Source organism: Elgaria multicarinata, chromosome 11 (genome assembly GCF_023053635.1).
Source record: "Elgaria multicarinata webbii isolate HBS135686 ecotype San Diego chromosome 11, rElgMul1.1.pri, whole genome shotgun sequence".
Taxonomy (NCBI): domain Eukaryota; kingdom Metazoa; phylum Chordata; class Lepidosauria; order Squamata; family Anguidae; genus Elgaria; species Elgaria multicarinata.
The window spans coordinates 32,417,249-32,441,668 of NC_086181.1; the positions used below are offsets into that span (position 1 = coordinate 32,417,249).

A 24,420-nucleotide genomic window follows, 5' to 3' on the forward strand; every position below is an offset into this window, starting at 1 on the left:
AGGGGGAGGAGACAGTGCCAGGAGGGAGGGTCACACACAGCCAAGATCGCTCTCCCCTAACCCAATCCCCTGGACCAATGACACAATGATTTTTTTTCAAATATACTGATGTGTGGGGGAAATTATTCCCTGGCATGATTGGTTTTGGGGGAGCAGAGTCAAGTAGGAAACACAATCGCAAGGGTTTGTTTGTTTTTTTGGTGGTGGGGGGAAGAGAAGAAATGAAACATTTTGCAGATTGTCCAGGGTGCTAATGAGCGCCCACCCCCCTGGTAGCATAAAACAGGATTTGACAATCACAGCAGCTACACACACACGCACGCACACACGCACAAACACACATGGCCTTTGACCCCCCTTCCAAGACCCCCGCCCCACCCCCCAAGCTGCTGCTCTGTAGGAGAAGTAGCCGTCCATCAACCCCCGCCCCTCCCTTTTTCAACCAGTCTAAAGATTAGTTGAGGCTTCTTTGCGCTGTGCAGGCCGGATAAAGGCAGGGCTCCGTTTTGGATCAAACGTGGACCCGGCCCCATAGTGTGTCAGTCACCGGAGCACAAAAACCACGAAAGAGGAAGTTGCAGTGTGGGGGAGAAAAGGAGGTCGCATGTGGAAAGTTGGCGGCACAGGCTGCGTTTGATCGCCACCTGCGTGAAGAGTGGTGCCCAGAGGATTGTGGGGGTTTGTCCCTGCCCCTTCCAAAGCAATGTGCACTGTTGGCGAGAGAGAGAGAGGAGAGGATTGTGGGTGTCTGTTCCGGTGCCTTCCAAAGCAACGTGCACAGTTGCCTTTGTCCTCCACAGGGTTGCTTTCTCAACGCGTCTCATTAGAGTCCTCCTTTTGGCCTGCCATAGTCCACAGACTGGGGAATATGGGGTCGGCATGGCTTTAGGTCCTGCCGTTCCAGAACCTGCAGGAGGCTTCTGGGCTCCCGAGAAGCAGGCCGAGAGAGACCCCAATCCCTGCAACAGTTTCACCCTGGGACGTTTCGCCTTTGAAAGTTTCCAGATTCTCAGAGCATCGATCCTCCGATGGCTTCCAGGCTTCCCCTTCACAGCAGGCTGCGTCGGTTGTTTCAAGGCTCCCCCCAACGGCATGATGGGGCTCCACGCTGCTTGGAAAAGGTGGTTCTCTTGGGATTGGGAGGTTGCAGAGGGCACATCGCAAGGCGTGGCACTGCCCCTTCCCCCAGCACCATGGTCCAGCTCCCCTTTTTAGATTCAGCTTTGGTCTCTGACCTTAGATTAGTGGTATCCCTCTTGGCCCCGGGGACGGAGGAGACGGATATTCCCAGTGTCTCAACCATCCCCAGTGTAGTGAAGGGCTTTGCTGATTTCAACCCGCCACCCTACTTCTACCCTTTCCCCCCACCCCACAAGAAAAAGAAAAAAAAAGCAGAGGAAGGCTGGTCCCAGCTAAGTAGGGGGAGGGGGAGGGGCAGAGGCATGGAGAAGATGAATTCAATATTTGGAAGGGAAGGAGAGGGGAGAAATCTAGGGGGGGAAACACACACCATAATTTAAAGGGCAGTGTCCTCCCCGCAACAAGGGGACTTTATTTGGAAGGGCCTAGAGGAAGAAGGGGTTTAGCTATTTCCCTTTCTGCACCCCTTCTGAAGAGGTAGGAGAGAGATTTAGGAACCAAAGTGTGGATGAGGATAAAAAAATATTCTGAATCTATGATTCCTTCCAAAACGGGATGGGCACTGGGGGACAGGTCTGGGACAGGGCACAAAAAAAGAGAAGAAAAAGGCTGGAGAAATCACACCCACCCCTGTCCTGTTGCCCTCAGTTCTGCTGCTCCTACGTTTCCCTCCCATCAGATATCACCCTCATCTCAATGCGAGTTGCCCCAGCTGGCCCCTGGGCTTCGGCAGCAGAACTGGATCCTCCGCATCACCATGAAGAGCAATGTAGGAGGGGGGGGTCCTTAATGACTCGCCCGCCCCAAAACCAAAAGGGGGAAAAGTCCACCCTACCCCCAACATGAGGGCAGAGGAACTCACGGCAAGGATTTAAGTCTCTCCCCTTCCATCCTAGCTTCCATCCCCCTCCCGCCCAAGCCCGGCTGCCCTGCTCTGTGGGCGGAATCTCAGGGGCCCCATTGCAAATTGGGAATATGGGGGTGGGTGGGGTGAAGGGGGTGGCAGGGGCGTCACCACAGGGCTAAAAAGGTCCCGCCGATTATAGCAGGAAGGGGTTGGTGCTCCCCATGGCGGAGGCCGAGGTGCTGCTGGGGACCATGCCGGCGGGTGGCAGGCTCTGAGGGGGCAGCCCCATGGCAGGGAGCCCCATGGGTGGAACGGCCCCCAAGGTCTGCACCCCCACCATTGGGGAAACTGAGGCTAAGGGCATCCCGGGGGCCAGAGGGGACACGGAGACCATTGGAGCAGCAGCAGGAAAGGCCGGGGGCGCCGGCTGGGATAAAGGGGGAACCGGACTGACGCGGAGCTGGTTGAGAGACAGGGGGGCGGCTGCCGTTGCCTGGAAGGGGTTCGTGGCCGAGGCAGATGGGGCAGGGGCGGAGGCTGAACCTGCAGTGGACAACAAGAGAGAAAGAGAGAGAGGAGAAGCAGCAGCTGCAGTTAGAATGAACCTGAGAGTCCTGGATCAACACCCAGGAGCCCTGGTTCCCACGTAGCCTCTGCCATAAGGACGTAAGAAGAGCCCTGATGCTGGATCAGACCACGGGGCCATCTAGTCCAGCACTCGGTTCACACGGTGGCCAACCAGCTGGCAGCCAGGAACAGCACCCTACCTACCGCCCACCGGCCCCGTCAACAGGATCCAAGCCCCAGAATGCTCACCAGGGGCTAGGAAGGGGTTGGAGGCCTTTGCACTGCTAATGGCGACGGCGGCAGGTTTGCTGACCAACGAGTCCAGGTCGACAAGGGCAGCGTTGGGACCCAGGAAGGACTCCGGGGTCTTGCGCGTCGGCTTGGAGATCTCGGGCAGCGACCCGCTCATGGCGGCCATATCAAAAGCGTTGGGGCTGTCGGTGCCGCTGCCGGGCCGGCAAATGGGCACCTCCCCGGCTAAGAGCGCCAGCTCACCTGAGGACAGAGAGGGAAGGGTGGTGAGGGGAGGAGGAGGAGGAGGAGGAAGGACCCGAACAGCTGAGAGCCCGGAGGGAAGACACAAACACAGGCAGGGATGGGGCAATGAGCAACCGGCACGGGACGGTTCTTTGTTCATGCTCCAGCATACAGGGCACACGCTCCCAATGCCGGCCATGCAAAGCCCCAGGAAGGAAAAAGACGGCGAGAGAACGGCGACGAAACCCCAAAAGACATCTTTCTCCAAGCGCATGCAGGATCCACACTGGCCCGCGGGGTGCCAGCTCTCAACGGGGGGTGGGTGGGGGGGAGGCACAGAGGACAGAAGGGGGGAAATGGAAAGCAAAGCGGCAGCGTGGGGAGACCTTCCACGCCAGGGGATGCTAGTTGTCATCCAATCCTTCCCCACCCTGTGGAATAAGCAAACCATGGGTCTGGACAATAAGGGGAGTAAGGAAAGCAGCAGGCCAGAGGCGGGGGCATGCAAAGGGAGGCGGAGCCAGAGGCAAGAAGGTGGAGCCATGCAGGACGCAGGGCTCACCTGTGCTGCTCCCGGATTTGGGCAGTGCCGGGCGCAGGCTGTCAAAATCCGAGAATTCATCCCCATCCCCGGGGCCGCCAAACTGCTCAAAGCCTCCGCCAGCTGGAGGGGAGGGATAAGGCGGAAGGGGAGGGGCAGCAGGATTAACAGGGAGCAAGGAGGGGTGCCCAGCTCGAGCCCTCCCCGATTCAGATCCAGGAGCCGTCTCCCCATCAGATGATCCACCAGGACACTGCCTCCCCACCCCCACCCCGCTGGAATCCTGGTCCCCACCCCTTCCCTTGGGTCTCCCACCCAGGAGTCCCAGCACCCTCTCCTCTTCTCACCTGCGGTGCCGTTAGTGCTGGGTTTGGAAGGGGAGCCCCCCCAGGGATCTGAAAAAGTGGATGTTGGGGCCCAAGGATCAGGTGCGGGTTTCCCTTGGGACGTGGGAGCTGGGCCAGAGGACCACGGGTCTGTGGACGGCGCCGCTGTGGTCCCAGTGGAAGCCCCGCCTGGGAGGAGGAAAGGGAACCATGTCAGAGAGCATTTGAAAACGGCTGAGAAAATGTCACCCATCTGTTCAATCCTTATTTATTGTATTTTTATATCGCCTTTCTGAAACCAACCGGGGCTCTGCGAGTTTTATGAAACGTTCAGAAAAATAATTAAAAAAACCCAGAATTACCTCAACAAGGTAGTGAAACAATGAAAGCCACTAGAACGACAAATCAGAAAGCCGTGTTACATTTGCACCGGGCAGCAGATCATGATAGAATGTCGTGTGCAAACCTAGTGAGAGTGGAGGCTGGCGAGGAGAGCGTCGACGTTCTCTTGTGGAAGTGAGCTTCTGCTGAAGCTTTAGGTTTCACCAAAACATAGGAAGAGGCCTTATGCCATGTTAGATCCTTTGTCCATCCAGCCCATTAACCTAATCAAATGGGATTGTGAATAGGGATGGCCGTCACAGGGAAACCTGGCTCCTTTGGGGCTTGCTGGATTTTCACGGAGCTCCAGGCTCAGCTTGCATAATGGGCATTTACGCAGGTTAGCAGCCGTAATTTGTGCAAATTAAGCACATTTGCGCAAATTACAGCCGCAGCTTGCATAAATGCCGACTTTGGGGAAGGGATCCACCCCCAAATCCATGAGCTGGTCCAAGTGAGTTGGAGTCTGGGAGGCCGAGCTGCTGAAAGTTCGGTAAACTTGACCCCCAGATGGATTCCTCCGAGATCCCTAGTTGTGAACCACATTGAATGTTTCCTGATCTGCCCCACCACCTGTTCCTTACCTTCAGATTTCCAGGGGTCGGTGCTTGCAGCTGGGGTGCCTCCCCACGGGTCCGATGGGGGGGCGGCAGGAGGCGCCGCGGAGGGTCCCCACGGGTCTCCTGTCGAAGCGGCTGTGGTAGCGGACGGTCCCCATGGGTCAGTGGGAGCTGCGGATACAACTGGGGCAGGGCCACCCCAGGGGTCAGCGGGAGCAGGAGGGGCGCCCCAGGGGTCAGCAGTCGGTGGGGCGGTGAAGACATCTGCGAGATCCATCAGGGACGACTGCATGTGGGTGGTGGTGGAGGAAAAAGCAGGAGACAGGTTGAGAAAGATGGGGAGGGAGGAGAGAAAAGAAACGACTCCTACTTGGGATCTCAGGCTACCCCAAGAGGAGGTGTGATGCAGTGGTTAGAGCAGTGGTTAGAGCAGCAGACTAGGGAGACTCAAGCCGAAAACTTCACTCGGCCATGACGTTTAATGGGTGACCTTCAGCCAGTCGCTCACGGTCAGCCTGACCTACCACACAGGGCTGTTGTGCAGATAAACTAGGTAGTAACTGTGAATGCTGCTTTGAGCTTCTTGGAGGAAAGGCGGGATATAAATGTCAATCCGTCCGTCATGGAGAAGTCTTGGCCCTCGTCTCCAGCTTTGTCCCGGAAGGTCGTTCAGATTGCCCTCACTCTCTCCCTTCCCTTTGGGCTACAGGCCTGTGGTATCATGGCTACATCTAAGCCCTCCATGGTTGGTGGGTTCTCTCCTTTCTCTGGTCAATTTTGTACAGACGGAGAGAATCAAAGAACAGGCAGCGAAGGATAGAGCGGAGGCTTGGAGCACTGAGCTTGAATCAGAAGCCTGGGCTCAAACCCCAGCTTACTTAGCTATGAAGTTGCCGTACTCCAACCTAGGGGTGGGCAGACGTCAGATCTACTTGTTGCTATTTTTATTAGCACCCCGAGATATACCAACAAGAGCCAGGTGAAAAGGGCAGACCCTCACAATCCAAGTACCTCTGAGCACCTTCTGAGCCTAGGAATTTACTTTCAGTACCAGAACTGAACTGAGCTTCCAATCCTTCTACAAATAAAACCCCCTTCAGGTTATCCCACGTGTCTTCATTTCAGCAGCCTGGTGAAGAAGAGTAACTTAAGGTGCAATCCCATGCCCCCCCACCCCCGGGATGTTTCCGAGGCTCCCAAGCACGTTGCAGGCAATCCGCCCCACCCCACCCCACCCCACCATGCTGCCTCCGTACACGGCAAGCCCCAAAGAGCAATCAGGGTGCTTCAAAACCTCCAGCCCACAAAACCCTGTTTTGCCCCGTCTCACCTCCTCCTTAGCAGGCACGGTCTCTTTTTTGCTCTCCTCGATGGCCATCTGGAGTCGTAGGTCATCCCCGCGCCGGATCCGCTCCTCCTGTAAGGGGGTGGGGGGGTGAGGACAGAGGCATCAACACTGGCAGCGGACGACGGCAAGTGGTTACTCACCTTCAGCAGGGCAGAGATTTAACGCGGCGCAGCAGCAGCAGCCAGGCCATGCGCCAGGTGAGGTTTCAAGCCGCTGGCGCTGCGTTTCCCGTTCAGCTCATGCACGAAACGTTGCCTTCAGGAGGGCGCTCCGAAGAGCCGAGAAGGAGCAAACTGCTGCCCCGCTCCCGTTCCCTACCTCATCACGAGAGAACCTGGGAGCCCCCTGACAACTCCTCCTCCTCCTCCTCCTCCTCCAGCCCTTCCCCAAAGTCCAGGAGACCAAGTGGAAAGCACTTTGTCTGCCTTCGCCCCATTCCCCCCCCCGAATCCCCCCCCCGAGGCCCCCTGGTTTCAAGCCTTCATCTTGACCTTCCCACTCGGGTATTTTCCATTCCTCCCTGACGTCCCCCTAGCGGCTGAACCCTGTATGCTCCAGTCAAAAAGAGAAAACACGGAGAGGCCTTCCTTCCTTCCTTCCTCGCTCCCAAACGCTAATGCAGGCCCTCCAGATGTGGCTGGATTGCAACTCCCATCAGCTAGGGAGGGGGCGTGGCTCACCTGCATTGCATGAGGGTTTGAGCCCCAGCATCGCTAACTAGGGCAGGAAAGACGCCCGCCTGGAAAGCCGCTGCCAGTCAGTGTCGACAATACTGAGCTAGACGGACGATGGTCTGATTCAGTACGAGAGAGCTGCCTATGCTCTTATCGTCCCTCGCTATTGTCTCTGCTGGGTAGGGCTGACGCCCGTTGCAGCCTAACAACATCTGGACGACCACGAGTTGACCCCTCTTGCTTTAATCCAGCCACCATTCTCCTTATCCTCAGCTAAACCTCCTCAGGCCCCCTTCCCCCTCAGCACGGAACCAGGAACCTCCTCACCCCCCAACTCCTGGCTCCAAGTCATGGCCTCCCCTTTCCCAAACACACTTCCCTCCTCCAGCCCACCGCCCACCCTGTGGCCCAGTGAATTCCTCCTCCTCCTCCTCCTCGCTTCAGTTCCTCTGAAGACGCGCGCAAAATGCCTCAGCGGGCGCCGGTTACTGTCTCAGCTCGAAGCAGGGCTCAGGACCCACGGACTGACCTGTCCTACCTCCGGGCCTCCCTTGAGGGAAGGCATCTCGGGAAAATCTTGATTCTACAGCGGACAATTAAAAAGGGCTAAAAGTGAAAACCGGAGTCACGGCGCCACCGTCGTTATCGCTTTCTGCTTCGGGCGGGACGTGGAGAGACAGAGAACGCCGAGTTAGTGGGGAAAGTGTGAGGCTGGGGCCTGCTCGGGGGTTGGGTGGGAGGGAAGTGGTTTAGTTGATTATTTCGGGAAGGGCTGCTGTGAGAGGTGGGTGCGTGGTAAGAGTCTAACCTTGTCGTGCTCCTCTTTGCTCAAGCTAAGGGCTAGCTGGAGCTGTAGGTCTTCGTCGGCCACTGCGGGGGGCTAGGGGGGGAAGAAACACAACATAAGAGGCATGGAATGGAGCGCAACACAGCGGAGGTGGAAGGCAGGGAAGGAAGGGAGGAAGGAAAAGAGGGGCGGACTGGCGGACACCTCCATTTCACACAACCATCGCCACATTTGATTACAAATGTCCATCCTGATTAACCCGCCCCCCTCACTTCTGGGAGTCTCAGTCGCTCGTATCGTCTCCGTTACGGCAGGCTAAAGCGTTCCTAGCTGTGCTCGGGAATCCACATTCTCTCTCTGGGCCCCCTGGGCTGATAAAGGAGTCCTCACAAGGGCCCCCTACACACTCGCACCCTCCCCTGAAGTCGCTGCGGTCTACGCTAGCACTGCTCGTGTGAGCAAAAGCAAACAGCACTAGCTTCGTGCGCTCAGTCAAGGAGCGATAGGCCTGAGGAATACAGGTGCGTTTGCCTTCCGCAAAGAAGTATAGTCTCCACGGATCTGTGTGAGGCCTTTCCTGCTGACTGCTGTTTATAAAACCTCGCAAGCCTGGGCGGTCGTAGAGAGCCAAGTATGGTTTACAGCAGCCTCAGGACCACGGAGCCTAAGGTTCAAATCCCCGCTCAGCTGTGAAGCTCCCTCAAAGGCCTCGGTGGTCTTGCCTTGCATGCTCTCGGTGTAACCCACCTCACAGGGTTATTATCAGGCTAAAGTGCCACCCAGAGCTTCTTGGAGGAAGGGCAGGATGTAGAGATAACTCCCAGCCACACACTTCCCATAGTGTGCTGCACCTAGAGAAGTAAGCCTCCTCTCTCCGTGGCCGGGGAAGGTAACTTCCTCTGATCATAACGGCCTTGCATTTAAGCACCAGCCTGGTCGCCACAGGCAAGCAGGAATTTCATTACAGGCGAGTGAGCAGGCTGGCGGAAGGGGCCTGAGGCCCTCCTCTGCGTCCAGCACAGAAACTGGGCAAACGGCTAGAGGAGAGAAGCCCCGACTTTCCTGCCACGCAGAGAAATACAGCTCTCTGACCCTCCTTCAACAGCCCCCCCCCCAGGTTAGTGAATTTGGAGGCTTATTTACAAGACTGGATACCATGATCACAAGTGGGTCATGTGGAGGGAGAAGCGCTTACTCGTTCAGAAAGAGGGGCGAGCGAAGAGAAAGAATGGTTTCTGCCACGTTTGGCCATTTTGAGTGCAGGAATCAAGACCTTTTACCTCAAAAAGCGTAAATAAAAACACAGCAAAAAATCTAGCTCAGCTCCCCGGATCTCCATTAAATCTTTGTGGATCTTATTCCTTGGCCTTCAATTTACAAACGACAGGGTGGAGTGGAAGGAAAATGCGGCATAAAGGAGGAGGAGGAGGAGGAGGAGGAGGACGAGGAGAAGAGGAAGTAGAAGTAAGGAGCCAAAATAAACAAGGAGCCAAATACAACTGACAAAATGGTGGGACGGGGTGTGTGCACGGGTGGGGCGGGGGTGGGGGCAAAACACAATTGCCCCCACTCAGGAGGAGCCACAGCAAAGGAAAGGAGGCAACAAAACAGTTAGCGCTGGGAGGGGGGGCTTCAGAAGCCTGATTGTCTGTGGCACGTGTCGATGAAAGGTCTGGGAGCAGCCAGGGCTGAAGTGTCACCAAAGCTCAGTGGGTGTGGATCTGATCAGTGTGTGGATAGGAGACAACTTCCCCCCCCCCATTGCCCCCTCCTCCACTAAAGGAAGAAGAGGTCTAAGTAGAATTAATAATAATGAACAGAACGTGGGACTGAAAATAACCCAAGTTCCAGGATTGAGGGCTCAGAGGGATTAAGAGGGACTTTTGACGAAGTCGGGCTGTTCCGTTGAGAAAAGCAGGCCAGCGGGCGTCCTTTGGGCAAGATGGCAACCACATAATCCTGGATTTCCAAGGCAGCGCTTCTAAAGATTCTGGTGCTGAGGGATGTGTAACATACAACAGAGAAAAGGTAGGTAAAACCTGTGTCTTTGAGGGGACAGGATCAAGTCATGTGGACCCTGCGACAGAGAACGGAAGAATTCGTGATCTCCCCCAGCCGGGAGTGGGGGGGGACACCCGTCACTGCAGGGGGCTCTGCGTGAAAATCTGGATGAAAAATCTCAATCAAAAGGCCATTTCCTGTTGGGAAATGTTAAATTCAAAACATATCTGTACGGCTTTTGTCTCTCTCTCTCTCTTCTGTTTCTCCCAAACTGTGAGAAGTTCTGAGAAAAACACACACACACACAACCGCCTTAAAATCTTAACTTTTTTTTTTTTTTACCCAGGTTGCAATGCAGTGCAAGATGGTAGCTAACCAACTGGCCAGTTACCCATCAGCCTCTGCTCCCAATATGGCTGACAAGGGCTTCTGGCTAGCAGTTCAGCCAGTTGTTTTAATGTTTATTCTCCAGCAGGATTCCTTAAGTAAAGCTGAGTTGCTCCCAAGGCTCAATTAGCAGCCATCTGCCCAAATGGGGGTCCATGCGCTAGAAATAAAGGCCAATCTGTTCATTTGGTAGGCGTAAACCTTATGCCTCCCCCTCCCCCCATTACTCAGCATTTTTTAAAACAGGGACCATATTTTAAACGGAGCAAGGGCTGAAGAGTCTAGCAGCATCACCTCCGACCACCCACAACAGTTCCAAAAAACGTTTATTTGAATAGGTATGAACTTTAGCCTCCCAAGGTCAGCAATCAAATAAATACCTTATTTAATTGAAAAGAAAAAGGTATATACAGCTTTACCAAGCCAATTAGGTAAAACAGTTGATGCAGCCAATAAAAATATCAATCCATTGGAGCAGGGGGCAGGGAAAACACCGGCTTCCCCTGAGCCCCGGGCATTTTTGCAGTATCTGCTACCACCACCCTGCTGCCAAATTTGCCAGCATGGTGGCAAATCAAGGCCGTGTTTTGCCTCTACAACAAGGTGTGCAAGGAGCACGTGCCTTGTGGGGAAGCGGAATCGCACTCTTAGAAGCCTTCCAGGGAGGGGTGCGGCCCCCAGTTGGTTTCGGGGTGTGTGTGTGCGGGGACATTGAGCTGTAGAAGCTGATCCCCCCTACATTAGGGCCTGGTCTGCAAAGACAAACCAAATATGTAAATCAGAAAATCAGGGCATGCAACCAGACCCCCACTCTCAAGACCCCCACATTCATGGGTTTAGTTATCATATACTGGATGGGGATGATGGGAGTTGGGAGTCCCACACATATGGGCAAGGGTGCTCTAATGGAGTATGTCTTTTTCTTTACTGATTCTACATAATGTGTCTTATTCCATACCCAACTTTCCCCAACCTGGGTCCCTTTAGAGCAGCCTTCCTCAACCTGGGGCGCTCCAGATGTGTTGGACGACAACTCCCAGAATGCCCCAGCCAGCTGGCTAGGGCATTCTGGGAGATGCAGTCCAACACATCTGGAGCGCCCCAGGTTGAGGAAGGCTGCTCTAGAGGTTGTGGACTACAACTTCCATCAGCCCTGGCCAGCATGGTCAATGGTCAGGGGTGATGGGTGTTGTGGGCCAAAATATCTGGAGGGACCCAGGTTGGGAAAAGCTGCTGAAAGCTATTTTGTTTTGTTTTCTATTAATTAATTAATCCTTTTTTTCCCCTCTGACCCAGTTATTCTTTTGTTTATGTTTTAGGTCACTGTTTCCTTCTTTGGGGCTTTGTTAATGCCCACACAAACAGAGACTCCTGAGCCCCTAAAGTGTGCGTGCCTGTGTTTATTTTACTTAAAGGACTGATATGTCAGCCTTCAATAAAAAATATTTTCAGAGCAGTTTACAAATAAAGCAATAGAATAGACATTAAAACCATGGATATATATATATATATATATATATTAAAGAAGCAGGCAATAGAAACACCAGTGTAAGTCAGCTAGTGGAGAATTAAAAAGCATGGGAAACTAAAATAGCTTTTGCCTGATGTTGTATGGACCCCAGAGCAGGCAAGTCGGCCTAGAGAAGCATTTCTCAAGTGAGGCCACCACCGAGAAAGCCCTGTCTCACCTCAGAGGGTAGGGGCACTCAGAGGACGGCTTCCAAAGATGCTCTCAGATATGTAAGCTGTCTCGCAACGACAAAGGCGATATTTCAGGTACCCTGGCCCAGTGTGGTTCTCTACTACCTGGGCAGAGGGCCTTACTACTGCTCCTTGTAACTACCTTGTCTGGCACCCTGGAGCAAGCCAGGTGATGTGCATCAAGAGAGAAATTTCGGAGCCTGTGTTGCTGCTCGGGCTGAGAAAGAAGAGTCTTTTTGCTTGAGTCTCAGCTTGGAAGAACGTGGCCGAGGTGCATAACCACGTGCTGTGACAGGCCAAATCAGTAGCCTTAACCTGAGTTTATGCTAGCTTAGGCTAGCCTTCCACAACCTGTGGTCCAGGGTGGATAAAAAACAATGATTTTTTTTTTTTAAAAAAATGATTTTTTAAAATTTAAATTGGATTTTTTAAATAAAATGTTTTTGAGGAAAAATCTATCTAAAGATAGTTTTCTGTTTAAGATACATTATAGTCCAAAGGTTATTCATCATGAAATAAGGATTAGTTTTTAATTATGTAGCATGCAATGTTTAATTTTTTTGGTAAATAAATTCCATTAATCTACTCACAATGTCATGCTCTTCCAGAGGTTTCTGTAAGATTAGGCAATTTTTCTATGTAGAAGATATTATCACAGATGCTTGGTTTAACAGTTCTCAAAACTATGAATTTGTGTCTGCAGAGATCACAATCCCATTGTTCCTTTGCAAATCTATGTACACAGAATCAACCCCTTACCTCTTAAGGCAGCCTTTCTCAACCTGAGGCGCTCCAGATGTGTTGGACTACAACTCCCAGAATGCCCCAGCCAGCTCTGCTGGCTGGGGCATTCTGGGAGATGCAGTCCAACACATCTGGAGCGCCCCAGGTTGAGAAAGGCTGTCTTAAGGGCTAATTTTCAAAAAATTCAATGAACAGAGTGCACTTTTGGGGTGGGTGGGGGAAGTCACATGATTAAATCGAGTCTTTCTGAGCAGAGATTTAAAATCGTGATTTAAATCAAATCCACCCTGTTACAGTCCAACCCATCTGCAGGGCCACCGGTTGCAGAAGGCTGCCCAACGCAACCAAAGCAGATGCCATCACTGTTAAGTGGCGGCATCTACTTAAATGATAAGAAAACCCCGAAATACACTCCGTTTCCGTTCATTTCACGGTGGGACATACCAATTTCTGAATGGGGGGGGGAGAGGAACACGCTCAGGAGTGAGACCAGCAGCTCTAGGGGCTGCCCCCATTGAGCCAGGTGTCGCCTGGAGTGTCTTTTCCCTCTCATCCTGCTTGCCTAGCCAGCTTTTACAGGTGCCCGCAGGAGAGGCCTTGGCACGTCGACGGATCGTAAAGGACGGGTGTCCCGAGAACCTGCACACCGAGAACCAGCCCTCCGTCTCGGGCGCGAGCACCCACGCGTCCGTCCCTGCCCAGACGGTCCCATCCTCCCTCGCCTCCCCGCCCAGCCGAAGAGCCTCCAGTGACAGATTTACCTTGGCGCTTACCTGCTCCGCTTCTTCTTTGCTCATGGCCAGCGCCAGCTGTAGCTGCAACTCCTCTTCTCCGCTGCTCTGGGGCCAGGCCTGCTCCGCTTCCACAGGGGCGTTTGCCAAAGACGAGGAAGCTGAAGAAGCTGAGAAACAAGGAAACGGGGGGGGGGGGGGGAGAGAGAGAGAGAGTTAATACCGCCAAGGTGGACGGGCAGAGAGGAAGGGGGCAAAACACGGGGTAGCGTGGAGGCAGGCAGAAAGCAGGCTGGGATCCACCAGCCCATCTCCGGTTCAGTTGCAGTCCATAGGCCAGGGTTTATTTTGACTCCCAACAGTTCAGCTATAGCAGGTAAAGAAAACCTCCCCCCAACGGCTGTCCTTGAGCCAACAGCTTCTCTCTCCATCTCAGTGTTCCCCATCTGTTGGACTGGAGGATGAACTGACGGCCTTAAGATTGGCTTTGAAGGACTGGGCTTTACTTGAAGGACCGCCTTCACCCCTATCAGCCTGCCCACACTTTAAAATCACAAAGAGAGGCCCATAAGAACATAAGAAGAGCCCTGCTGGATCAGACCGAGGGTCCTTCTAATCCAGCACTCTGTTCACACGGTGGCCAACCAGCTGTCGACCAGGGACCAAGAAAACAGGACATGGTGCAACAACACCCTCCCACCCATGTTCCCCAGCAACTGGTGTATACAGACTTACTGCCCGATACTGGACGTAGCACATAGCCATTAGAACTAGTAACCACTGATAGTCTACTCCTCCAGGAATTCATCCAATCACCTTCTAAAGCTATCCACATTGGTGGCCTTTCTCATTTGCCCACCTGTGAGAGTGATTAGGTGGGTGTCCACACGGGAGAGGACCTTCTCTACAGTGGCCCCAAACTTCTAGAACAAACTCCCATCGCAGGTTCGCCATGCACCATCCTTGCAGGCTTTTAAGAAGGCCTTAAAACATTTTACCGTGGCCTTTCCATGATGAGTACTGTTACTGGTCAGTTTTAAAAGTTTTTTGTGTTTCAATCCCTGATCTATAGTAACTCGGGTGTAGATTTGTATGTGCTAGTGATATCAAGTGGGAGGCTCATGGGGGTGGGGGGGTTATGTAGATAGCTGGCTCCACTTCCTGAGTCCAGCTGGTAGACTTTGAGGTGCTACTAAAAAACAAGGAAGATCCCACAAGTCCCATCAGCCCTATTTAGCACAGCCAATGATGAAGGAGGATGGGAGCTGTTGGCCAAAACATCTGGAAGGCCACAAGTTGCCCATCCCTGGTCTAGAGAGTCCTGGACTAGCATTGGAAAGACCCAGGCTTAGATTTCCATTTAGCCATGAAGCTTATTGGGCAACCTTGGGCTGGTCACACACTCACAGGCAAACCTACCTCGCAGGGTGGTTGTGAGATTCAAAGGAAGAGGAGAGGCTCTGAGTTCCCGGGAGAATACAAGTATAATACATAAATGATGGTTAAGTAAAGATCGCATCCCCAAAGATTGTACTCTAGGGTATGTAGCTTACTCACTGTCCTATTTTCTACGCTCAGGGTGTGAAATAGTACGAATGGACAAAACAGAAGCCCTGAGGAAGGCAGCGAGTTAACGCAATGATCAGGGGTGGCACACAGATCAACTATAGTAGCAGGGAAGCCTTGGGAGTCAGGGCTGGAATATTTCCAGATCCTAGGAAACAGCCTCACATAGGACTGAGAGTTTATATGAAACCCTTCGCCTCCCTGGAGCCTGAGATTTACACAATTCTTGCCAGGGCAAAACGTGACCCACCACAAAAAATGTGGGTGTGTAGTTAACTGGGAGCTGCGCGTGTGAGATTAAAGCGGTCATGTTTCTCTGCTCACCCCACCCCTAAACCTTAGTGCTGTGTTTCTTCATACAGGGCTATGCATTCCATGGGGTCTGTGGAGTTCTGAGCGGGCAACACTGACTTTGGAATCCAGAGAATATTTATTTATTAAAACATTTACATCCTGCCCTATATCACAGGGATCTCAGGGTACAGGTAAAATCGAACATATAAAATAAAACAATAAATATACAATTCTAAAACAAATTAAGCCATTAATATGTTAAAACCAATACGAAGTTTTAAAACAGTAAAAGCCAATTGAAACAAGTCAGTGTGCAGGCTGGTGGATTTAGCCATCAGAGGCTTTGTTAAAAAGCCATGTCTTAACCTGGCGCCGAAATGAAGCCAGTGCCGGTGCCAGTTGGGCCTCCAGCGGGAGGGCATTCCACAGCCGGGGTGCCACAACAGAGAAAGCCCTCTCCCATGTCCCACCGTAGCGTATATCTCGCGTTGGTGGGGCATGGAGAAGGGCTCCTCTGACAGATCTCAGGCAGGCAGATATAGGGAGAGGCGCTCCCTCAAGTATCACAGTCCCAAGTACAAAGTACTTGTCTTGTTTCACATTTCTGGCACTCACAACCAGGGGAAAACCATCTATGTAAGTAGTCAGATAAAAACTCAGAAGTCAAAGTAGAGCTGGGCAGGGCTGCCAGACGACAGAATATTTGCTCTCCAGTTCATCTCCTTCCTCTGGGCCCTATAGCCCCCCACCCCATGTCTCTGGGCTAACAAGCATTTAAGGGCTTCCATTTTATTTTCTCCCTTACTTCCCCTGGAACCCAGAACACCTCCATGCTGCCACCTCTCTTACTTCCTCGAAATTCGCCTTTGGCACAATCCGCTTGTCCCCATACTCTAAGGCAGCCTTCTTCCAACCCGGCACCCTCCAAATGTGTTGGCTGTTGCTGGCTGGGGACGATGGGAGCTGTAGTCCAACACATCTGGAGGGCTATCCTACTGTAACAAAGCATAACCATATATAAATTAAACCAACGCCTGTTCTTCCTCTATCCACTTGCTTTTATTTCCTTCCTCTTCCTTTCTCCTCCCCAGTTGAATTCTAGATTTATAAGCCCCTCAAGGATTCTGTCCACACTTTTTTTAAAAATATATATGTGTAAATGTGTTTTTAAATCTTTGCTGGCTTTTAGATCTGCTAAGCTTTTACTTTTACTTTCACTTCTCTTCCTCTACAGATACAGACACACAGAGCAACAAAGACTCGTTTTATTCCCTTGTAAACTTTTAAAAGGTTTTCATGTTATGTTTTATTGTTGCATTTTATGGTTTTCAGTTTTGTGAACTGGCCAGAGAGATTTGGCTATTGGGCAGTCTTAAAATCTAATAAATAAAAAAATATATTGTACCTTTGCACTATGTATATTGATGACATAATAAAGAGATGATGCTGATAATGGAGATGATTTTATAATGTTAACTGCTCTGAACCACCAAGAAATGTATTCATTTATATTTATTTTATTTATATGCCACTCTATAACAAAAGATCCCAGGGTGGCTCACACCACAAAAACAGATACCATAATAGACGTTTTAAAACTTGCATGAAGTTGAACCGCGTCCCAAAGAAAGGAAGGATGACATGGTGTCAGCCCAGCAGATACAACATGAAAGTGTTCCCGACTGTGGCATCGGGTTTTAATTTGGTACACATCAGTGAACAGTACACGCAGCAAGGAAAAATCGGCACGCCGGTTCAACACAAAGGCTCACCGAAGCTTGGCAGAGATGGCTGGGCAGTAGAGTGGAGGGAGCAGAGATGGAGTTCTGGAGAACTGTCCAGCCACTGTGCCATGACCTGAATACCAGCCTCTCTCTCTCTCTCTCTCTCTCCCCCCCCCCACTGCACCCCCCCTTCACTAGACAGACTGGCACCAACTGTCATCCCTCATTAGCGCAGGGGAGCATGCAATTGCACAAGCGGTGTCATCAGAGGTGGGAAGCCAGCCATTGTGGGGAAGGAAGGAGAGCGTGGAAGGAGAACAGGGGCCTCTCCCCCCAGCCCCTCTCCCCATGTTCTGCCAGGGTTAGGGTGACCCTATGGAAAGGAGGACAGGGCCCCTATAGCTTTAAAGTGCTGGTATTGACATTCAAAGCCCTAAACGGTTTGGGGCCAGGTTATTTGAAGGAACACCTCCTCCCATATGTGCCTGCCCGGACCTTAAGATCATCTACAGGGGCCCTTCTCCATGAGCCCCTGCCAAAGGAAGTGAGGCAGGTGGCTACTAGGAGGAGGGCTTTCTCCACTGTGGCACCCCGGCTGTGGAATGAGCTCCACAGAGAGGTCCGCCTGGCGCCTACACTGTACTCCTTTCGTCGCTCTCTCAGTATTTTAACACTTAATTTTAACTTACATTTTACTGTTCTAACTCTGTATTTTAATCTTATATCAATTTTTGCTGCGCGGTTTTATCCTGGTGGTGCTTTTTATACTGTATTTTGTATTTGTGTTTTTAACCTGTTGGTTGTTTTATTAATGGTTTTAATTTTTGTGAACCGCCCAGAGAGCTTCGGCTATTGGGCGGTATAAAAATGCAATAAATAAATAAATAACAGTTGCAGAGAAAAGGGAATTTCAGCAGGTGTCATTGTCATGCATGCAGCACCTGGTGAAATTCCCCCTTCATCACAACAGCTAAAGCTGCAGGAGCCCTGCCCTCTTTTGTAGCGTGACCAGATACAAAAGACTATCACTTGCTTCCTGGCCCTTTGAACTGGACATGCCTGGGATTGAACCCGGGGTCTTCGCATGCAGAGCCTGTGCTCCATCCCTGAGCTATGGGCCCTTCTCTTTCTCAGACACTACTACAACTTTGGGTCATCCAATGTGACTCTTTGAAGTAGGAGTTACTTTCAAAGACAAAACCAAAACGCTCTCCATCCTTTCCCCGGGTCAGACTCTGGCCTATCACCTTTTTCCTCAGCTGGACAGCGTGCCTTACTTCAGGTGCTCCTGTCCCATCCCCAAGGGAGAGATCCCAATATATCGGGGCGTGTGCGGTAAGGCTTTACAGTCTGTTTTAAGGATTCATGGAATGGGGAAGCACTTTCGCGTATTCATTAATTTATTGTATTCCAAGCAACGGGCGTTGGCCAGTTTAACCGGGCGCATGACATCAGGCTGGTCATGGGATTTCAGTGCTTTGGGGATTTCTCCAGAAGGAAGGGTGGCAGACTGGATCCCTGCAGGTCCAGAATCAGAAGTCGCTAAAGAGGGCTAGAGTGAGACTCAGGAATAAGGTCAAGCCCCTTCAAGATGAGCTGGAGCCCCTGGATTGGAGGAGGAAATGCCCTCCCCCCCAACTCTATTAGACATTTCCTAATGTTTAACCAAGTCCTCATATTTCTGCTGAGCAGCTTAAAATAGGAAGCAAAAGCTGCTCCCATTTCCTTATCTTAACCTGCCTCACCAGGCCCTTTGCAAACAACTGTGGCGGAATTTGATCTAGAGGTTATTGACAGGGAAAAGGGGCACCAATAGATCAAGGAGGCCGGGAACACAGCCTCAGCGCCTGGCGACTTGCCGAGCTCAAGAGGGAAAAGGGGACGCGGTGCCTCAGCTGCAGCTGCGCTTATGCTAGGAGCGAACGGCTTGCGCCCAAAGCTTCCACGGGTCTCGTTTCAGGAGAACAGACGGGAGCAAGGCTGAGACCTTCCTATGACAACTTCATGGAACAGCCCAAGGCAGGGACGGAGCTTACGTTCCTTCTCTTGCCAACCGAGATGGACTGATTCCACTGGAGAGAAGTGGTGGATTGAGACTCCTCAAACATCCACATCAACCCACCCAGGAACGATCCAGCTTCCTCACAGAAGCAAACCTTTTGTGCATCGTTTCTAAACTTCTGTGGCAGAGATGTGAAACCTCCTGCTCACGGGCCAAAATTGACCATGCGGGAAAGACGAGAGAGCAGTGAAGCCAGCGGCTTGGTGGGGAAAAGCGTGTGCGGAGTGAAGACGCCTCCTCAACTGAGGCACCGGCTGGAGGAGTGCCCCTCCGGCCAGTGCCTCAATCAGGGAGCCTGCTGGGAAAAGCCTGTGTGGAGCGAAGACGCCTCCTCAACTGAGGCACCGGCTGGAGGAGTGCCCCTCCGGCCAGTGCCTCAATCAGGGAGCCTGCTGGGAAAAGCCTGTGTGGAGCGAAGACGCCTCCTCAACTGAGGCACCGGCTGGAGGAGTGCCCCTCCGGCCAGTGCCTCAATCAGGGAGCCTGCTGGGAAAAGCCTGTGTGGAGCGAAGACGCCTCCTCAACTGAGGCACCGGCTGGAGGAGTGCCCCTCCGGCCAGTGCCTCAATCAGGGAGCCTGCTGGGAAAAGCGTGTGCGGAGTGAAGACGCCTCCTCAACTGAGGCACCAGCTGGAGGAGTGCTCCTCCGGCCAGTGCCTCAATCAGGGAGCCTGCTGGGAAAAGCCTGTACGGAGCGAAGACGCCTCCTCAACTGAGGCCCCGTGCAGAGGAGGTCCATGCAGCGCTTTGGCTAGCGACCCAATGACGTCAGGGGGTGGGGCTCTGCCCCTCATGTCATGGCTGGGCCCCCAACCCCTGACATCATTTGACCTATGGGGTCCCAGAGGGGAAATCCACCACCCCCCGACCCAAAGGGGTTCGGCACCCTTGCTCTATGGATACAACCAACTCCCGTGTTTTGTTAGGAGTGGCTGTGTTTCCTGGACAGCGATCCAGGGGCTGGAACAATCCAGTTCCCTACGAGTCTGACAGGCTGAGTGATAAATTAGTATATTTCTATTGTCCTTTTCTTTCATGAGGAAATTTAAAGTGGTGTTCACAAGATTCCCAGTTCGTCTCCCAGGCAGCTTTTGATCAGGCTTGGGCCGGCTTGTTTCAGCAAGCTTGCTGCATTATGTGCCTTCAGACTGTGCCCTGAACTGGGATCACCGAACAGGCAAGAGTTTTGCAGCTGCAGAGAGTATGCGCCGAAATGGCATGAGGCCATCATTGCCTCGGGGGGGGGGGGGAGGGAGGGGAGGAACACCCGCCATGCTTCCTCAAGGTCCCCCTGAAGAGACAGACTGGCAACAGCCCAGCCCGCCATTTCCCAAGCGGAGCCTGAGGCGACAAGAGGACATTTATCGGACGCACACAAACGGAGGATCAGTTTTGCTTTCCCTTCGAAATAAAATGACAGGTGAAAAGGTGTTGAACTGCCATTAAGATTGCTTCAGGGGAAGGATCTGGCCTGCAGGCCACCATCTGAGCCCAACCTTCCCCAATCGGTTGCTCTCCAGATGTTGTTGGACTACAACTCCCATCATTCCTAACCAATGGACATGGTGGCTGGGGCTGACAGGTGTTGCAGTCCAAAATATCTGGAGGGTAACCGGTTGGGGAAAGCCATTCCTGCTTTGAGAGCAGCACCCGAAAGACCAACCAATACCCATCAAACCAGAAGGGATGGGTCAAGGGAGCGCTCACTCACCCTCCCTTCTAACAGCGTGTGCTCCCTACACACGTTTTTTACATGTATTCTTCAATTTATTACGTTTTTACTTTTACCCCACTTTCCTTCCTCCCAAGAGGAAGTTTTCCCCTGCAGATTTTATCTGCACAACAATCCTGTGATGTCAGGTAGGCCGAGAGACAGTGACCAGCCCAAAGAGTTTCATGACTGAGCACCCAGGTCTCCCGAATCTCATCTAACACTCTCGCCTGTACTCCGCTTGGGCTTCGCATGGAGGAAGGGCCCCGGATCTGGACAACCTGGAGAACTCTGTCGGCTACATCAGGGCTGGGCAGAAAGGAGGTGTTTTGGACAACAACTCCCAGCATTCCTGTTCACTGGCCGTGCTGGCAGGGGCTTCTGGGAGTTGAAGTCCAAAACGCCTGGAGATCTACCATCTGCCCCCCCCCCCCAAGCTAGACTGAAGACCACGAGCTGGAAAGGAGCACTCACCGGTCGCAGTCTGGGCCAGCTTCTCCTTGGTTTTGAGCGCATGGGCCCGCTCCTCTTTGAGGCGCTCGTCGTCCTTGAGGAGGGACACCAGCTGCTTGGCCTTCTCCCGCACGTTGACCCCCTGGTCCTTGCCATCGCGGTCAACGTACTGGAAGTCCTTGAGCGTCTGGATGGCGTAGATGTTCTCCTTGCACTGCTGCGCCACCCGCTCGGAGCCCGTCTTGATCAGGTACTCCATCAGTGTCATGGCCTGGGAAAGGGAGGAGGAGGAGGAGAAAAGGGGCTTGCCTCAGAACTCAAGGGCCACGAGGCAGCATTTCAGGCGCTCACATCATGCCTGGATACAGCTCTAGCCGAGAGGCACCTGCCAAGCTCCCCACCACCCTGCAAATAACCACCACTGCTGAGACCATTAGAGGCAGAGGAAGCAGAGTGAATCCGGACCTCTATCGGGTCCGGATTCACCCCTTCCTCCTGTTACCAAGTGAGGAAGATTTCAGAAGAAGAGAAAGCAGCAGCCTTTCCACAGGGCATCCCGTGCCTGGATTTGCTTCTATTCCTCCTCCCTCCCACTTTCATTTCCTCTTGTGCCATGACTTTTGGATCGCATGTCTGCGGGCGGGGACTGGATTGCCTCGTTTCTCCTCTTAAAACGCGCCCGTTACCTTGTAGACGTGACGCCAATTCTTGCCGTGGTCGTTGAGGCGCTTCCAGATCATGCTCATGATTTCGGAGAAGGCCACCACGTTGTAGGTGAGGTCGGCGATTTCGGACATGAGGGAGCTGGAGGGGCCCCAGGGGTCGTTCGACGTGGCCTCCCGCACCTTGATCTCCGCCTCCGAGTAGTTGTGCACAATGTTCTTCATCTGGCGGCGCAGCGAAGACGTCGACATGGCGGCGGGCGGCGGGGAGAGCAGCCTCCCCCTCTCCCCACAACCTTCCGGTCGGCGGCCTAGAGGTGGGACTCGCTAACGTGGGAACAGGGGGCTCCCCAGGCCAACTCCCCCTCTCGGCAACCCCCAAAGGATCCCTTAGGGCCACGAGTCCCCAGATGGAACAAATCCCAGCTTGCTTCCCGACGCTGGGCGAGGCTGCCACAGCTGCCCTCGTGCCGCTCGGCCGCTGCCCTTAGCGTGCCGCACGCCCCCTCCGTGGCCACCTGGGCCTGGCAGCCATTCCGAGACACACCTGAAAAGACAGAGGGAGAGAACCCAAAGTCAAGGGAAGGGATCGGCCGCCCCGTGCCTGGTAAGAAAAGACTCGGGATGGATCCGAACGGTGTGTTTCTAACCTGGGAGTCAGGCCCTGAAACCCGCTTTTAATTTGGCTCACTTGCAGAGCAGACGCGTATGTACGTGTGTGTGATTGCAACTGCTTCAAAAACATCTCCTGCAGAAGGAATTTATAGAACCGGGACTTTACAGAAGTCAGACGCTCTCCACCAAGCTAATCTTTAAATCCTGGGCCAAGAGAAGATGCGTTCTAGGACTTGTGTGATCGAACCGGACCTGTTGCGTACATTTTCTTGTTCTGCAGACCAGCAAAGTTGTGCCCGTCCCTCTGAACAACCGAAGTCCTTGTCAGGCCTTTCCTCCTCCCTAAGGAGTCACCCAATCTTGCTCACATGCTATCAAGCCTTGAGGGCTGGAGACTTTAAAAGCAAACAAAACCGTAGGGGAGATCTTCCTTTAGCGACTGCGATGCGATCGCTAAAGAAGAACGTCTAATTCTGGATCAGATGACGAAGGAGGAGGCAAACTCCGGTGCTCAAAGGAAGGAAGAAAATTTATTGCACTCTACGCGTTTCGGAGAAGAAGTCTCCTTCAGGAGCTGTTTTTAGTTCTTTGGAAATTCCTTAACTACAAGAACGACAATATTTTCTTCCTTTTTGATGCTTGTATATGCTGTTTTTTGAGCATTAAATTTTTCTCCGAAACGCAAAGAGCACAATAATTTTTCTCTTTCTTTCTTTCTTTGAGCACCTTTCCCTCCACATCCATGCCTAATTCTGGATCAGAACACAGTCCCCCCGAGTCCAGCATTTCAACAGGGGCTATCGACAGCCCTCGGCCATCAACCTTGTGCCCTCCAGGTGTGTTGGACTACAACTCCTAGCATCCCTCACTACTGGTCATGCGGGCTGGGGCTAATGAGTGCAAAATATCAGGAGGGCACCAGGTTGGGGAAGCTTGGCTTAGGCCACGGGGTGGTGGTGGTGGTGGTGGTGGTGGTGGTGGGGAATAAACACAAGCCTGAAAGCCACCCAGTCTCTGATAGCTCCTTTCCCCATCATAGCTACCTACCCCTACTTCTCCCTGGCAAAGCAGAGTTGGGAAAAAGACGTGGACCCATTCCGCCTGGCGCCTACACTGTACTCCTTTCGTCGCCAGCTGAAGACCTTTTTATTCTCTCAGTATTTTAACACTTAATTTTAACTTAAATTTAAATTTTACTGTTTTAACTCTGTATTTTAATCTTATATCAATTTTGCTGCATGGTTTTATCCTGGTTGTGCTTTTTATACTGTATTTTGTAATTGTGCTTTTAACCTGTTGGTTGTTTTATTGTGGCTTTAATTTTTGTGAACCACCCAGAGAGCTTCGGCTATTGGGCGGTATAAAAATGTAATAAATAATATAAATAAATAAGCCATCCCCAGTCTGATCCCCATTCAGTACCTTCGAGCTAGGTTTCTGTGGCCAGGCCGCCCCCGAGGTCGGAACAGGAATAGAAATCTCAGCTTAGGGCCTTGGTGTGGACCGCACTCATAAGCCCCAGGCTACAGGATGAAGACCCAACGTCTCTCACACAGACGTAGGCCTATTTGGTGTTGGCATCCTGCGTTCCCTCCGTAGAAATGGGAGGGGCGGCTATATGGCTCCCTCACCACAACCCTGTGAAGTAGGTCAGGCTGAGACATGGTGAACGGCCCAAGGTCACCCCAGTAAGCTTGTGTGATCGAACGCTGGGCGAGCGTTTTTGTGAACCGCCCAGAGAGCTCCGGCTATTGGGCAGTATAGAAATGTAATAAATAAATAAATAAATAAATAAATAAATAAAGCTCTGTGGCTGAGCACGGGTTTGAACTGGGGCCTAACCAGAATAAGTCCAGCATTCTAACCAACACACTGCACCCACACGCTTCCTGAATCATATACTACAGCTTTCCCAAACCTTTCCAGATCTGGACTACCACACCCATCATCTGACGTACTAGTTTCAGCTGTGGACTACCTGGGAGTGCATCTGAGCACGCAAATGACTCCGTTTCCCTCCCCGCCCACCCAGCAACCTTCGCCGGCCCAATGCGTCTGTGAGCTCAGCGGGAAATCTTCCAGGAAGATTTGAGGTTAGATGTGCAAGTCATGGCATCTGTC

General features: G+C 52.4%; 1 protein-coding gene across 11 annotated transcripts in view; it reads right to left on the reverse strand.

Moving 5' to 3' along the window:
• Positions 1-360: 360 nt before the first annotated feature.
• The window catches only part of EPN1 (epsin 1), a 37,572-nt gene continuing 13,512 nt past the window's right edge, over positions 361-24,420 (reverse strand). Inside the window, exons 2-12 of one of the 11 annotated variants that reach the window (XM_063138135.1) lie at positions 21,709-22,231; positions 21,044-21,293; positions 13,255-13,382; positions 12,328-12,351; positions 7,670-7,741; positions 6,170-6,256; positions 4,864-5,125; positions 3,920-4,087; positions 3,594-3,695; positions 2,804-3,049; positions 361-2,530 (exon numbers count right to left, since the gene is read on the reverse strand). In XM_063138135.1, coding sequence (XP_062994205.1) covers positions 2,181-2,530; positions 2,804-3,049; positions 3,594-3,695; positions 3,920-4,087; positions 4,864-5,125; positions 6,170-6,256; positions 7,670-7,741; positions 12,328-12,351; positions 13,255-13,382; positions 21,044-21,293; positions 21,709-21,936 — 1,917 coding nt within the window. In that variant the 5' untranslated portion in view covers positions 21,937-22,231 and the 3' untranslated portion in view covers positions 361-2,180. Of the gene's footprint in view, positions 2,531-2,803; positions 3,050-3,593; positions 3,696-3,919; positions 4,088-4,863; positions 5,126-6,169; positions 6,257-7,669; positions 7,742-12,327; positions 12,373-13,242; positions 13,383-21,043; positions 21,294-21,708; positions 22,239-24,420 lie in introns of those variants that run through there. The other 10 variants (XM_063138132.1, XM_063138133.1, XM_063138130.1 and 7 more) reach the window with 10 other exon arrangements.